Source organism: Rhineura floridana, chromosome 19, assembly GCF_030035675.1.
Source record: "Rhineura floridana isolate rRhiFlo1 chromosome 19, rRhiFlo1.hap2, whole genome shotgun sequence".
NCBI classification, from domain to species: Eukaryota; Metazoa; Chordata; class Lepidosauria; order Squamata; family Rhineuridae; genus Rhineura; species Rhineura floridana.
In genome coordinates this window covers 2,458,879-2,474,770 of record NC_084498.1, presented here as the reverse complement: position 1 = coordinate 2,474,770, position 15,892 = coordinate 2,458,879, and the positions used below count along the sequence as shown (strand labels likewise).

Sequence of the window (15,892 nt, the reverse complement as noted above, 5' to 3'; positions counted from 1 at the left end):
TTAATTCGGCCAGGGGGTGCCTGAGCTCAATCAGGGCTGCTGTAAGGATACAACAGGATAAACTCCATGTATACTGCACTGACTTCCTAGGAGACAGGCCAAGTCACAAACTTTACAAATAGAAAAAAAAAAAAAAAACTCCCATCCCTACTATTTACCCGTCGTGGTGCTGCATTTCTCTCTCCAGGGAGACCTGCCTGGCACCTACTTAGATTGTGTTTTTTTTTCTTATGCTGCCCAAAGACCTCTTTAGTTTAGTTTTGCAGGCCATTTAATCAGATGAGTTTGGTTGTAACCTCTGCCAGTACTTGCTCCATTTCACTGCTATTTTAATCTGTTTGAACCTCTTTTTTTAGTTATTATTTGCTCAGTAGGCAGTGAGTGGGAGGCAGAAGAGACAGGGACGGCAGGGAGAGGCAAAAAGCTTAACACCGGTCCCCCTACCCCCGTGCAGCAGCAGCTGCCTGCCAGGAGGACCGATGTTGTGGGGTTATCTACAAGACACCATCGGGACTGCCCCCAGTGAACTGCATTTCGTCAACCTGCGCAGCTGGAGCTGACCAGGGCACTCCCCAAGGCAGCACCCCTTGCACTGCTGATGGGGAAGCAAATTACAAAAACCACGCCCGTCGACACAAAAGGGAAGCACCCCTTTGGGGAGCTTCTTCGCAGTGTGACAAGGGCAAAGTCTCACCCTCCTTTTGTGAGGGCAGGGTTTTGTGTCTGGTACTGTGTGTTTTTTCTCCCAGAGTGGAGGTTGTGATTTTCTCTAGACCATTTCCAGGGTGAGAGGCTGGACATTTTCTGGAGTGGGAGCGGGGTGGGTGGGTTGAAAGTGATTTCGTGCCCTTAGAATGAGGGATCCAGGATGAAACTGTGCCTTTCCTGGGCAGGAAACCGAGCCGGTTGGCGGCAGGTGTTGGGTTTTCATCCCAGGTTGAGCTCTGGGATGTGAGTCACATCCAATATTTATATTGTAAGCTTATCCCTGTTTGATGTCCCCTGTCGCTAACCTCTTCCTGCGTTCCTGTTTCACGAGAGGCAGGCCAGGGAAATTATGGGGCTGGGCTGGGCCAGAGACTGCCCTCCCTGTCATGGTAGATAGGGGGAGATAGATGTGGGGGAAGGTATATAGGGGGAAAGAAGAGGGCTACTTACATCAAGTGCTTGCCCCCCCTGCTTTGCCCGCTGGGGCTCAGAATCCAGAGATGCCAGTCAGCCAACCCCCTGGCCTGGTAGTGGTGGTAAATGCCACATCTGTCCCAAATCAAACCTCTGTTGTCCCCAATATGATCTTGGATGTGGGAGCTAACTTCACATGTATAGACGAGTCCTAGGATGATGCGCTTGGTGGTCCTACACTAACCGAGCTCTGTCTGCGTGGGGACTTGGTGCAACACCATTCCCTGGATGCAAGGGATTGCTGTCGTGTTGTGCCAGACCCAAAACAGGGATACCATTGAGATAGCATCCGCCACACCAAACTACAGCCTCCCTAACAGAGCTGGCCGAGGTAAACTCCAATACGGTGTTGGGGAATCCTTTCATGGAGGTGTTGCGGGACTTCAGTATCCATGCTGAGGCTGTCTCAAATCAGCCAGCTCAGGAATTTATGGCCTCCATGTCAACCATGGGCCTGTCTCAGTACATCAATGGCCCGACACGTGACCAGGCATACCCTCGACCTGTTTTTTGCCACAGAGTGGATTGGAAACACTCCGTTGATTGGGAAGCTCATTATGAGGCCATGGTCATGAAAGGAACATTTTCTAGCAAGGTTTGGGCTGAATGTGGCTACTCTGATCTGCAGGAGTAGGGGACCCATTGAGATAGTCTGCCCTCAGAAAAGTATGGAATTTATTGGATTCCTGAATGATGGGGGGGGGTCCAGCTGGCATGCCATCGCTCCTATAGAGGTTCTTGTCACACTGTGGAATGGTGAGATGGGTAGAGCCAAATAGGCAGAGGAGGGGAGGGGGATATAAGAGCCATGTGCACTACTAGGAGCTACTCAGAAGTAAAGCAGGGTATCTGCAATAAAATAAACCCAGCCAGGCCCTTACCAGGTTTTCTGCCACACAGATAGAATGCCAGCCTGTCTGTGAGCTCGTACTGTATTTCTGCGAGGCGTTCTGCCAGCTCGTGATGCCCTCCTCGCCTATCGGGCAAAAGGTGGGTGGGAGATTCATTCAGAATGCACTACTGTTGGGTTCAAAACATCAGTAAGACCAGAAAGGAAAGTCCCACACAGGTGCCTCTTTTGGCCAGTGAGGCAGATCTATCACTGCCCAGGTTTGCTACCTGGAAAGCACTGAAGGCCCCAGGTCTTATTTTAACTGGATGAAAGTCTCCAGCTGCACCCCAGACTTCCCGCCCCTAATCTAGCTGAAGAAGTCACTGGTGCCCCAATGACATGGGGAGAAAGTTGCTCATGTGCCATTTCAGGGTGAAATTCAATACTGGTAAGGTCTGGTGGGCCCACTTTGCTCCCCCACACACACACCTGATGAGATTAGGGGAAGGGGCACTCGTTGCGGTTGCTGTCTCTTGCCGACAATGAAGCCCCCCCAAAAAAGCTTGAAATGGCTCACTTTGCATAATCAATGGGCGTCTTCCCACTGGAGTCCTGTGTGCCAGGATCAGCCCCGTACACCGCCAACAACTCAGCTTGTAAAATCTGACCCGTCTTGGCTGCAACGTGAAGCGGGGTGTTCCCTTTCTCCTACAAAGGGGGTTAACAGGCATTTGCTGAGGAGTCGCCATCTACCAGCCTGAAGCGACAACGGTACACTCTAAAACTGATTTTGCGCTGAGCTCACAAAAGGCCTTCTCTTACCGGGTGGAAGAAGTTGGCCTGGGCGCCCAGGGAGAGCAGACGCAAACAGGTCTCCAGGTTCCCAGTCCTGACGCTGGAATGGAGTTGCTGAAACCGAGAGAGGGGGGGGCATCAGCACAGAGTTGCTCCCCGCCTCTTAAGGCCTCCTTCACCGCGGCCGAGAATCCTCTCTCGGAATCGCTGCCAGGCTCGGGGGTTGCTGCACATATACCCTCCCCAGCCACCTGCCTTGGACTCCCCCCCTCCGAGGCCCCTTCTCTCCCTCACTCCATTTCATCACGAGGCAGAGATAGCTGGACCTGCACTGGCCTGGGATTCACAATCCCAGTCCTCCCTTTGGGGGTTCCCAGAGAGGGTAGCTGGCAGCCACGCAGTCAACGTGCAAGCGGGTGGGGACACAACAGAGACTTATAAAATGGCAGATGGTGTAGCGTGGCCTCCCTGATGTGGTTGGGACTCCCAACACACACCAGTCCCAGCCAGCAGGCCCAAAAGTCAGGGCTGATGAGAAATGGAGTCCAAAATACCTGGGGGACACTAGGGTGGGGAAGGCTGGTGCAGGGAGAGTGATGAATGCTTCTCCGTCCCTCATAAAAACATTATTTATTCTCATGGGGCTTTGCTGGCCATGAATAACAGCTTACCATGACTTGCACTGGCTCTGTAAATAAGAGCATGGGGCAGCCCTGCTGCGTCAGACCAAAGGGGGGCAAATCTGGTCCAGCATCCTGTTCTCAGAGCAGCCAACCAGATGCCCCAACGGGAAGCCCATGAACAGAATATGGGCACTGTAGCCCTCTCCCTAGTTAGGATTCTCAGCAACTGGCATTCAAGGCAGACTGCCTCCGACAGTGGAGGGGGAACACGGCCACTGTGGCTAGTGGCCACTGATGGCCTTAAGCTCCATGAATTTGTCTAAAGTCAGGCAAGTTCATGGACATCACGAACTCTAGCATATGGCTAATGTGTTTCAATCAATTTTTCATTGTTATGAACTGCCATGAGACTTTGATGAAAGGCAGCATAGAAATACTGCAAGTAAATAAATATACAAAGCTGAAACTCAGAGTCACCCAAGGAATTGGGTGGGCAGCAGACTCAGGACAGATGAAAATGCAACACAGTGCAGAACTAGGGTACAGAATTTGCTGCCACAAGATACGACAGGCACAGGCTTCAGTGGCTTTAATGGCGGCGGATGAGAGAAATTCATGGGGACAGGCGATTGCTTCAGCAATGCCTGCAAAGTTCATCCATTTCTGCCAAAAAGAATATAACAGTCTCTTTTGGGGGAAAAATGAACTTCATAGAGGTGCCCAGCACAACCCACCCCAAACCTATTCACCTCTAATTTGGCAGTCTTTACCCACTGGGGGAGAGGCTACTATGCTTGCAAATTTTATCCAATTGTGTCAAAAACCAAAGAATTTAAGTCAGTTTTTGAATTCCCAAATTAATTAATGGGTAAAACATGAAGTTCCCCCCCTCCCCAAATTGGAATTTGGGTTTTGACCCCGAGCTGACTTGGACATCCTCCAAAGCATTTAAGATTGAACCGGGTTGTTTTCCAAAGCTGAACCAGATGCGGTGGTTGAACTAGATCTGGTCACATCCCTACCAACTACCTGCCCACAGAGCAGGCTTCCCACGTACAGAGTGCTGGACTACATGGGCCTTTGGCCGCTCTTCTTATGAAAGAGTCTCACCTTACTAAGGTCTTTAGCAGTGACGCTGTCATCATCCCGACATGGTAAGCGATGAACAAAGGCCAGCATCTGATATTTCGCTCTAATGAATTCCGCTTTGTTGGGGCTACAAGAGAGTCAAAAGAAAGAGGAACTACAACGCAGGACACTGAGACAGCTCACGAGTGAGATCTGTTTTTCCAAAGGGCAAGGGCAGAAAAGATGCAGCACAGGACAGCCGGCAAAGACCAGCTTCTGGCGGAACAAGGTGGGGGGCTGACTAAGCAAAAACCCTTAAATACATTCAGTTCCCCTCGCTCCTTGCCAGGCAACCCTATGCCCGTTTACTCAGAAGTTGTGCCTGTATTCTATGAGGTTTACTCCCTAATCAAGTGTAGTTAGGACTGCAGCTTCAGTTTTAAGCTGTGCGTGACCTGAACACTGTATTCATACAAATTCCAAAATTATCAAAAATTATTAATTGCCTTTCTGTAAAAATAGTCGAGGCCTCTATTGATGAGCAAAGAGGTGGAGAGGAAAGATAATAGGGGAGACAGGGAGAAGAAAAGAAAGCACACTGCACAGAAGATCATGACCAAGGAGGCCCACAAGGGTGATGGTGGCAGTGGTGGTCTGAACTTCACATAATGATTTGAAATAAGCAGCGAGATCGTGGTAATCACAGAACAGCAGAAGGAGGCCATTGACTCAGCCAGTGTTTCTGAAATTTTGATTCTGTGCTGAAAGCACAGGAAACTAGTCATGCAACCCTCACTTGCCCCCCCCCGCCAGCCTAGATAGCTCCCTGAATGAAAAAGGTTTCTCCGTTTCATTCACATCTGCCATGAAGACTGTTGCCAATGTGGGAGGCAGGATCAGGTTTGTCTGCATCTGTTGCTGCCCTGGTCACGGTTTGTTAAAGTTCACTGTGGTTCCACCCCCTTGATCCTCCAGGGAAAACTGAGACAATGCCCCAGTGATCCAACTTACTGAACTTTGTCCTGGGGGTTTGCTTTGCGCCTTCCACTCATGACGGACGCAGGATCCAGTAATGAATGTTCCCAGATGGAGTTAGCACCATTATTGTACAAGGTTTCCACCATCTGAAAAAAAAGAAAAGAACATGAAGCAACACTGATTCTGCATTATCTTGTTGTCCAAAGCAACTTAACAATTAAATGACTGTTCTCACTTCACTGGCATGGAATGTTTTTCAGGTGTATGGTGCAAGTGTTCGGTATGTACAGTACACCTTTTTTCACAAGCAGCCCTTCAAGGTTTCATACTGTGCTCAAAGTTTTGTTGACCTTCAGAACAAAGTTCAGAATTAGAGTTTGGGGTTTAACATAGAGAAAACATCCATTTCAACAGGCCCCAAGACACTTTTGAAGACTCATGCCTAGTCAGTCTCTGCTCAAATTCAACAATATGAATTAAGGCTATCAAATTCTGTCTTTTTGCCATTTGTGTGCTATTTCAGTGCTATTTTCAAAATTTACAAGGTGGTTTGTAGTGCCCAAACACACAACACTAAAAATTAATCAAAGCATAAATTAAATACCCACTATGCTCAGGAATTTCCTGGAGTCTTTTCCTCCTTTCCCAATAAAGCTATTTTCAGTACAGGAAGTTATGTCTAATTAGCTTATTGTTTAATATGGCCAGAAAACCCTTGAGGATGCTTTTTAAAAAAAATTAAAACATCACAACCCTTCAGATTATATTCCCAGCTGTGGTTGAGGAAAAACAGTGTATTCTGCCTGCCTTTTATTGCTTCAAAGGACTAGAACAAGCACACAGAATTTAATAAACTATGTACTTGTTCTGACCTCCCTCAAAAGAGATCAGAAGAATGAATATACCTCCCCACCACCACACCTGGCTGGAGGTGGGGAGGGCCCCTGGGCACCTTAGTGCCTTGGGCACCGGGCCAAGTGGAAAATAATGCCACATTGCTTTGCTGTCATAGTGAGCGGGAGTGGGTAGAGGCTGATTACAATGCCATTCTCTACCCACCCCTCATGCAATTGCAGCTTCGTTAGAGAATGTTCAGAAACACTGAAGGTCAAGGGAATGTCAACCGGCAGCACCATTACCTTGGGGGAAGGCATTTGGTTGGACTGTGCAATCCATCGGTCAACGTTTTTCAGCTCTTCACAGCGTAAGAACATAAGAAGAGCCTGGCTGCTGGCTCAGAGCAAAGGCCCATCAGCCCATCCTCATCGTGGCCAACCAGATACCCCAAATAGAAAGCCCCCAACCGGGACATGAGCACAATGGCAGATGGGCATTGCCACTGAATAGGCCCTTGCTCTGGCTGCCACCACCATATACTGTAAGAGAAGTGCTTCGACAGCGATGAAGTTTTCTGGAAGAAAGGTAAGGCTTAAAAAGAACAAAGCACCCTTGAGTAACTGATTTTGACATGCAAATCTAAGGAGACAACCCTGGAACGCACGGAGTTACTTAAAAAGCAAAAGAAAGCGACGCTGGATTGTGCCCTGACCTGCAACAGATCACTTGTAAGTTTAAGTTCCATTTACTTCAGACCGATTTACTTCCCAGTGAGTATACTTGGAAACAGGAGGCAAAGTAGTAACAAAGGCATCCACATTACAAAGGTTTACAAGTACAGCTCAAACCCAGGTCCTTACACAGCCAACGAAGTTTTGCACAAGCTGCCTCTTCTCTCCTGTTCCCCCCCCCCTTCCTTTTGGCCATATATGACTACTACAGGAAGGTGGTCAGCAGCAGAGCTGTTCCTTTGTGTGGGCAACAGCAAGGCTGAATGGAATGAGCTGAATCTTTGTTACCTGCAGTAGGGTCGTAGGCCACGGAGTGTGCTTCAGGTGCCTGACTTGGGAGATGTGCCGGCCCAGGCTTCGATGGACGCTGCAGCATTCATCACAGATCAGGACGCCTCTGTTTATTGATGCCCAGCATGGGTCTGAAAAAGAACACTGGCACATTTAGCATAGGAAGCAGGAGAGGTAGGAGTTTCCCTACACCTGCAACAAGCAAGGATATTAATCTCCACCCCACATCAGCAGGGGGGTGGGGTGTGTGACTTGGGTTTTTTACGTTCAATTTGTAAATTTTAAAAACCAGTTTGTGCAATATTAAGCAAGGTAGGAAATCTTAATTCATACTTTTTGCAAGGGAGGCACCCGGGGCATGACTTGAAACAAGCTACAAGGAGCCTGCGAGGGTCACTCAAAATAGGAAGCATGATCAGCGTCAAGCCAGATTTGGGCTTGAGTCATATAGGCCAAGCTCTTTGGTGAACCAGAGCAAAACAGAAAGGTTGCTGGCAAGACATGTGATCTCTTGAACTGAAGCAGGAAGAAAGTATTGGCTATGCTACTGTCTTTACAGCAAAGATGCATTGTTATCGCAGAAGTTGTTAAGACTAGTACAGAAAATTGTCTGCTGCCCCAAGGGAACTGAAGCATCTCATACAACAAAGAAATTCTTGTACTGAATGGGGGGGGGGGAAGAGTTGGGGCAAGATTGCTGAAACATAAATTATTAGGATCCTCATACATTTCAGGAGCATGGCAATTCAGATGCCACCCTAAAAACTACTCGTTTGCACAAAAGCAAAGTGGAACTGCAAGCTGCAAGAAAGAAGAGTGCCCACATCATCACAGCTCTCCTTCAGGATTTATATGCAATGTTAGGCCGAAGCACATGGGCTCCCTAACTGTGAAGTCCTCACTAGTACAAGTTGGCAACTCTTGGGCTTCAGCCTGAAGGGGGGGGTGGGCAGATTACAGAAGCTAGCTATGTCTGCTTTGGCCAGAGTGAGTTCCACATTTTTGGGGGGGATGCCTGTCCCAAGTGCTTTTCGCTGTGCAAACTTGGCACACAAACAGCACAGTTGAGGTCATGCTTCAGTGATGGCGCAACGGAGAGGAAGCATTCAGCCTGAGCCAGCCCCTTGAACTGTGTCCAGAAAACAATGAGGCCAACATGGGGCAACAATGCACACTCCAAGATCCGCTGCCACAGGAAAGTCCACAATAGTAGCCATCGGGATTCTACCCACAGGCACCCGTGAGTGGTGCAGCGGTTAGAATGTTGGGCTGAGACCAGAGAGACCAAGATTCAAATCCCCACTCGGCCAGGAAGCACACTGGGTGACTTTGGGCCAGTCACTGTCTCTCAGCCTAACCTACCTCACAAGGCTGTTTGTTGCAAAGATAAACATCAGGAGAACCAAATTTGTAGGCCACCTTGAGTTCCTTGGTGGAAAGCTGGGATATAAATGTAATAAACAAACAAACACACACCAGTGGCGATTCTGGCTCCGCCATCCTTTGAGCTGGGCAGATGCCAAGGGTGCATGCTCTGGCCAAATAGAGGAGGAAGGCTCAGACTCCCTGATGACAACTGCAGCCACAGGATTTCCCGAGAGGCGCAAGTGAACCGAGAACCGGCTGCCGCTCTCTCTTGCCACCTGCAGCAAACTCAGGCAGGACGCTTGTACTTCCGCAACTGGCTTCCTGTTTGCGGCCCAAAGCGCCATCTCCATCAAAAGGCCCAAGGGAGGGGGGAATGGGTGTGTCACAGACGCTGCTGGGTTCCTAAAACGTAAGACCCTAAGAAGAGCCAGGCTGCTGGATCACAACAAAGGCCCATCTCCTCCAGCACCCTGCATCCCATTATTGGGGTGTGTGAGAAAACGCTTCTCTAGGAAGCCCCCAGGCAGGACCTGAGCGCCACAGCAGAAATCAGCCGCTTCCTTTGCTTGTGTGGCTGGGCGTGCAAGAGTACCCGTGTGCACGCGGGGGGGGAGGCTCCTAAGATCTCCCCCTCCCCATTTCCACCTTCTATGATCCTCCAAACACTTGGTCGGTTCCAAGGGAGGGGGGGGAGAAGAGACTCGCCAAAAGCTCCTCCTCACAGACCGCATCACAAGGGGAATAAAACCCTGGGCGCCGGACGCCTGGGTCCCTCAAAGTGTGCCCCTGCCCCTCCTCCTCCTCCTCCTCCTCCCGGTTCTCACCCGGAGCGCTGCAGTCGGCGCACACCTCGCTGCTCCGCAGCCGCTTAGACATGGCCTAGCAGGTCCGAGGCCGGACTGAGCCGAGCCAACCCGGGGCCACTGCTCCAGCTAACGGGTCCCTTCTCAGCCCCGCCAGTCACGGAGAAACCATCCCGCGCATGCGTACGGCGGCTGCGCGCCTTCTCGCGCACGGCGACATTCACCACGCCGCTTCCGCACATTGCGCAGCCAACCTCATCACGCTGCTGTGACAAGAGTTGGGGGCCATCTTGGCTTCTGGAAAAGCGAGGGAAGAATGCGACCATATTGGTTGTGGGCAAAGGTTGTTTTTGTTTTTTTTTAAGTTTTTTTTTAAGTAGATTTACCGCAGAAAGCACATTAGGTTAAAAAAAAGACGGAATAAATAGGCATAATATGCGATATTCGAATTTTAGGCAAAACAATGAATAATTACACTGGAAAAGTTACTTTTTTTGAACTACAACTCCCATCAGCCCCAGCCAGCATGGCCAGTGGATTGGACTGATGGGAGTTGTAGTTCAACAAAGTAACTTTTCCAAGCTCTGCATATTAAACAAAAACAAAAAACCTCTTTCCAGTTCTGCTGCATCTGTTTCTGTGGGGCTCCTTAAAGTGGGCGTGTCCAGGGGAAGAAGCTGCCCTGATTTAACAGGGAACTGCCCTCTCTCAAAATGGCGGAGCTCGATTCACTTACTTTCACTTACAGGCGGGGGCAACAACAACAACAGGGTGCCCTCTTCAAACATGGCAGTCTTAATGCATGTTGACGATAATAGCGCCCTTAGTCATCATGGTGGTCGAAGGCGGCGGAGGAGGGGTGGGAGAAGAGAGGCTGGGGACCACGTACGGCCTTTCCCCAAGATGGCCGCCTGCCACACTGCCCTTACCCAATATGGCGTCCCACGGCTTCACAGGAGCGGATGAGGGAAAGGGTGGTGGTTGCCCTGAGCGATACTGCCCCGCCGCCGCCGCCGCCGCGTCAACGACTCATGAGGCAGCCCCAGAGCAGGAACGCCCCATAGGCCGTCCCGCGGGGGGAGGGGACTGCGGTTCCTTCCTCCTCCTCCTCCTCCTCCCCCGGCCTCTTACTGGTCCCCGAAGGCGGCCGGCTCAAAGGGGAAAGGTTAGGGAGGGACAGAAAGCGGGGAGGGGGTGGCTTGTGGAGGACCCCCCCACAGTTGGGGAGATGTGAGGTTTATATACATGTGGGGATCCTCTACCTGAGCTTGGCACCAGACACAGTGGGAGTTGGGGGAGGGAGTTCATTGGGAGGGAGGTCCCTGCTGGCAGCCCCCAAAGTGGAGGGGGTTGAGAGGTGCTTTTCACTCCCTATTTCAGGGAAGGGGGGCATGGGCTGCAAGGAGCCGGCTTGGCCTGAATAGAAAGCTCCTGCCCCACATTAGGGTTGTAGCCCCCCCCACACCTTGCAGTGGGGAGACGGGGGGCGAGAGCCCCAACATGAGCTCCTCCGGCGATGCCAACAACAAGTTTCCTTTGCACGGCTTAGTCTGGAAGAACGACTTCCAGCGGCTGGAAGAAGTGCTGAAAGACAAGGTAAAATTTTTTAAAAAAACAAGGGCAGGTGGTGGGACTCATCTGGGCTCTGAAGTGTGGCGGAGGGGGGCTGGAGGGGGGTTCTGCGTGGCCCCTGGCTGGCTATCCATCACCTTTTTGCATCTTTCCTCAGTATGGTGTACTGGGGATAATCCCCCTGTATCCTCATAACAACCCTGCAAGGTTGCGAGAGCAAGCAAGTGGCCCAAGTTCACTGGGTGGACAATGTGGACGAACAGACGTTTGAAGCCACCCCTGTCTGGTTTGGGGATGCAACTCTGTCTCCTGCTCCGTGCTGGCGGTGCTGCCCACCAGAGGATTCCCACTCTTGACTGACCTGTGACAGCAGAGTTACAAGTCTGATTGAAGCGGGAGGAACCATTTTTCGAATCTTGCAAAGCTGTTAGGCACAAAACATGCCCTGGAGAGGGGTGGGGAATGGGTACCCTGGACAGGAGTCCTATGCCTCCTAGTTGAGTCTTCACCATACTGATGCTGTCTGTAGGTTTTGGACTATGACTCACTGGCTGGGGCTGATGGGAGTTGTCATCCAAAACATCTGGAGTGCATCAGGTTGGTGAAGGCTGCCCTACCTATTTCTGGGCTTGCAGGTATTCTAAAACACTTGTAGCAATTATGTCATGTGGTTTGTTAGTTTTTCCGTCTTTAAAAACAGAATTACCAGAAAGAGATCAGATTTTTCAGACTCATAAAAAGGATCTCTGGGCTGATATGAGATTGGCCAAAATAAATAAATAAAAACAAGGGTGATTAAAAACACAGAGATAATGCTTGATTCTCAGACTGTGCTGCTGAAAGTTCCCTAAATGAAAGAGGGAAAGTGAATCTGGTTTGGCGGAATTAATCCTGTGAAATATGAAATGAGAGCAGCGAGGCCAAATGGAATCTCTGTTTCTCATCCAAGGCCTGTAGGCTGATATAGAACAGGAAAAGAGATGAGAGAGACCATCTGGAATTAAACCTTTTTAGGGGGGAAAATGCATTATGAGAAAAGGATGAGGAGACTAGAGGAGGTTCCCCTCACTGGCAACAGAGCAACACAAAGGGGTGAGTATTTAAGCCCCAGCCCACTCATGCCACAGGTAGGATCCTGATCTGCTGGGCAGTTGCTTTGGCCTTCCATTTTGAGAGCTGCAGCTCTAAGCAAATGGTTTCAGGCTGCGTTCCAGAGGGTCCTGGGAGCCCTCACTGAGAGCGGTAATGGTACCTGAGCTTTCCTACAAGATTGCTGCCTGACCATTTGCAACCCATGTTCCCTCTGCAGATGCTCTAGGGCACAATCTTAGTTTGCTCAGGTGATCTGCATGCCGGGTCAAGTGTGCTTGGAAACTGAGCTTGTGCCCTGGAACATGCCATGAACTTTTCCACATTGTGATGCTGTGTTTGGTGTTCAGGGATCTGCTGCTGATACCTTGATGCGGACGGGGATTCCTGAAGATAGCATCATGTTCGCTTTTCTCCTACATTTTTCACATCAGAGCAGAAAGTGCTTCTCTGTTTATGGTGCTGGTGCCCTGCTTTTCCTCTGATTATTGCCTGTGGGAGGGGCTGGGCTGAGAGGGAGGGACTGGCCCAAGGTATCCTAGTGAGCTCCATGGTGGAGAGGTTTCAGCCCTGATCTCTCTGAGCAGGGTATATGGGCCAGTCTGATTTGCTGTACTTCCTTTTTTTGTTCTACTGGCTGTTCTCCAATATAACTGCACAGTGGCCTGCAGCTGCTGGGTTGTAGCAAAGGCGTACAGGTGGCCCGTGAACAGAGCTGTTGGTGTCAGAGGAAATTCTGGAAACTGTCCAAATGGGGCCAAGAAGTGAGGCGGCTATGAAGATGAGCTTGCTTGCTTCATCTGGAATCAACCTAGATGGGAAAGACGCTTCGGCCTTTGCCAAATGGAACCAATTTCTACTGTTGTCCAACAGCTTATAAGAGCAAAGGATACCTTGTCTGTCTCTGCTTAGTCCTGACCTCTCTCTTCCCCAAACTACAAAAAAAAAAAAGAGCCCTTCCTTAGTGGTGAAGCCGCATTTCTGTTTCGAGAAGTTAGCCAATTTGTTTGCTTCCTTCCCTTTGTCAGAGAGAGGGAGTGATTTTTTAAACAAAGCTAGGCAAGTTCAACAGCTGGTATAGTACAGTGGGGAGGAGAGCTTGGCTGGGAGTCCAGAGTCTGTGCGTTCAAATCCCCGCTCGTGTCTCCTGGGTGTCAAGGGCCAGCTAAAGATCACCCCACAGTGAGTGGCTCAGGGATTACGTGCCCTGCCACCTGTGCAGCCGTGGGCAAACTGCATAGTCCCAAGGAGCCCATTTGCCCCCCAGCAGGCAGTTGCGGACAAGGAAAGGTCTGGCTTGTGCAGCTGTGGCAAGCTGAGCAGACCCTGGCCAGCTGGGGAGGACTATAGCCTCAGAGGGAGGCAATGGTAAACCCTCTCTGAATGCCGCTTACCATGCAATCCCTATTCAGAGGGTCGCCATAAGTCAGGATCGACTTGGAGGCAGTCCATTTTCATTTTTTAGGTGAGTTCTGAAGGCAGGGGAAGCTTGCAGCAGGCTTAGAGATGAGCTGGGATCCGTTGACTGCTTTAGCCATCCTGCCCTGTGATTCCTTAGAGCCATAAATGCTAACTGAAAGGCTAGGCTTGGTTTTCAATGTATGTGTGATACTGATTTCTGTTATCACTGTTGTTGCTAATATATATAAAAAGCTGCATAACCAAAAACTCAGGCCCCTCCCTGCCCAAAGGGACCATCTAAGGTTTCGCAGTGGACATTGCAAAAATCTATAATGTTAAAGAAAATATAAAATGTGGCCTTTACTTCTGACAAGGAGTAGCCCCATCTGTTTATTAAAATTCTTAACATCCCAATCCTTTTACTTAAGAAGTAAATTTCACTAAATTAATTTGGTGGGGCCACTCCTATGTAAGCATGCATAGGTGTGTCTAACACCAATGACTTAAAGAAGATTAATTTATCAATTAATTTTTAATTACTGTAAACCGCCCAGAGAGCTTCGGCTATGGGGCGGTATATAAATGTAATAAATAAATAAATTATCAGTTAGCTTTCTTAATCTGCATATTGCAAAAATCACACCCAAAACCATCCTTTGATATCTTTCCATCCAACCCTCTGCACGTTTACACAGAAGTGAGCCTAACTGTGTTCAGCAGGGCATAAGGTTATATTGCTGATGAGATTTTGGTATTCTGTAAATATCTTGAATCTTAACTGATACATCATCTGAAAGGCAGGAAATTTGTCAGTAGGAAAACTGATTATCTGTTGATGGGCCTAACTTTATAATTATATACAGCTTTGCCTATTTATATCACGCACGTGTGTGCGCGCGTGCGTGTGTGTGTGTGTGTGTGTGTTGGCCCAAATGGTCTTAACCTAACCTTTGCCAACCTGGTGCCCTCCAGATGTTTGGGATTGCAACCCCCATCACCCCTGGCCACCACAGCGGTATGATGCTTGGACTGATGAAAACATGGTCATGCTGGCTGGGGCTGATGGGTGTTGTAGTCCAAAACATCTGGAGGGCACCAGGCTGGGGAAGGCTGTCCGAAACAGTGCTGTGTACAGCGCCTAGCACACAATAGTACCACCAGCAGCAGCAGCAGCAGCAGCAGTATTAACATTGATAATGACCTTTCCTCTTTGGCTCACTGTTGATTTTTAATCTTTTCCCTTAGCTATAGATGCTCTTCTGTTTCAGATTTCTAAAGCTAGTAGTGAAAGACCTAGGTAAGGTGGGAGTGTGTTGCTGTTTGCATGCTAGTGGCTCTTTTCCGCCTTGTGTGGTTTGCATTTTGTAGTGATCTGTCAAGAGTGCTCATTGTCCTGTGTGTGTGTTCCAAGTGAGGATGCATTCCTAGTGGCCATCTGTTTCCATAACCTCACCAGCCATTTTACAAAGTTTGCTTTGTAAAGGTTGCCTCCCGCTCTGTGTGTCCGCAGGCATTTTGTCATAGCATCCTCTCGTAGCTGAATCGGGTGACAGCAATTCCTCGTACAGGAAATCGGAGGCCACATGTTTCTTTTTGAAAAAGCTAGTTTCACCAGCTTGGGCATATGTGGTGGCAGGGCACGTGCTTTCTACCCAAAAGTCCCCAGCTCAGTCTCTTAGCAGGTGTATTGAAGAGCATGAGAATCCCATCCTCTTTTCCTGAGTCTCTCCTTTTACAAGCACTGAAGAGAAGACTGCCTTGTCCTTCTGAGTCTGAAGCAAGACGAGAGCTTGTGCAAGGAGGCCTTGCCCTGCTGGGTCCCCAGTGGAAGAGGATCCTTTAGGGCAAGAGCGGCTAGGCTTTGGCCCTCCAGATGTTGTTGGATTCCAGTTAGCCTCAGACAGCATGACCAATGGTCAGGGATAATGGGAGATGGAGTCCATCAACAGATTCTCCAACCTTGTGGTAGGAGAAATCAGGGTTGGTAAAAGAAGGGAGGTATAATAAGAGAGCAACAGAGTCCCAGCAGACTTTTCTTTTAGCGATTCACTCCCAAAGCCTGCCCATAGACTCGCAAATAGCTGGGAAATGATTAGTTGGAGCACTGCAGGAAGTTTCTTATACTGTTCCCATTATGCTCCAGTTTGAATAATAGAGGAACACCAGTTGAGAGCAAGCCTGCAGCTGCTGGTTCCTCTTCCTGCATGTGCTTTCATGGTTATTGCAAGGGTGGGTGTGGATCCTAGCTCAGTGACAGAGCCCTCTTGCACTGCATGCCAAAAGTCCCAGGCGTAGCAGTCGACATCGAACGGCCACCACTCT

General features: G+C 49.5%; 2 protein-coding genes across 12 annotated transcripts in view; one reads left to right on the top strand and one right to left on the bottom strand.

The window, feature by feature from the left end:
• The window catches only part of GIT2 (GIT ArfGAP 2), a 36,319-nt gene extending 26,551 nt beyond the window's left edge, over positions 1 to 9,768 (bottom strand). For 3 of the 9 annotated variants that reach the window (XM_061603353.1, XM_061603361.1, XM_061603355.1), the window contains exons 1-7: positions 9,530 to 9,768; positions 7,335 to 7,468; positions 5,512 to 5,624; positions 4,543 to 4,648; positions 2,837 to 2,923; positions 2,592 to 2,722; positions 2,064 to 2,158 (exon numbers count right to left, since the gene is read on the bottom strand). In XM_061603353.1, coding sequence (XP_061459337.1) covers positions 2,064 to 2,158; positions 2,592 to 2,722; positions 2,837 to 2,923; positions 4,543 to 4,648; positions 5,512 to 5,624; positions 7,335 to 7,468; positions 9,530 to 9,581 — 718 coding nt within the window. In that variant the 5' untranslated portion in view covers positions 9,582 to 9,768. Of the gene's footprint in view, positions 1 to 2,063; positions 2,159 to 2,591; positions 2,723 to 2,836; positions 2,924 to 4,542; positions 4,649 to 5,511; positions 5,625 to 7,334; positions 7,469 to 8,813; positions 8,996 to 9,529 lie in introns of those variants that run through there. The other 6 variants (XM_061603352.1, XM_061603354.1, XM_061603358.1 and 3 more) reach the window with 4 other exon arrangements.
• Positions 9,769 to 10,444: 676 nt separating this feature from the next.
• ANKRD13A (ankyrin repeat domain 13A) overlaps positions 10,445 to 15,892 on the top strand; it is a 29,621-nt gene continuing 24,173 nt past the window's right edge. The window contains exons 1-2 of one of the 3 annotated variants that reach the window (XM_061602594.1): positions 11,049 to 11,104; positions 14,816 to 14,867. Coding sequence is in view for 2 of the 3 variants with exons in the window: in XM_061602593.1 (XP_061458577.1) it covers positions 11,009 to 11,104 (96 nt within the window). In the remaining variant the exon portion in view is untranslated. Of the gene's footprint in view, positions 11,105 to 14,815; positions 14,868 to 15,892 lie in introns of all 3 variants that reach the window. The other 2 variants (XM_061602593.1, XM_061602592.1) reach the window with 2 other exon arrangements.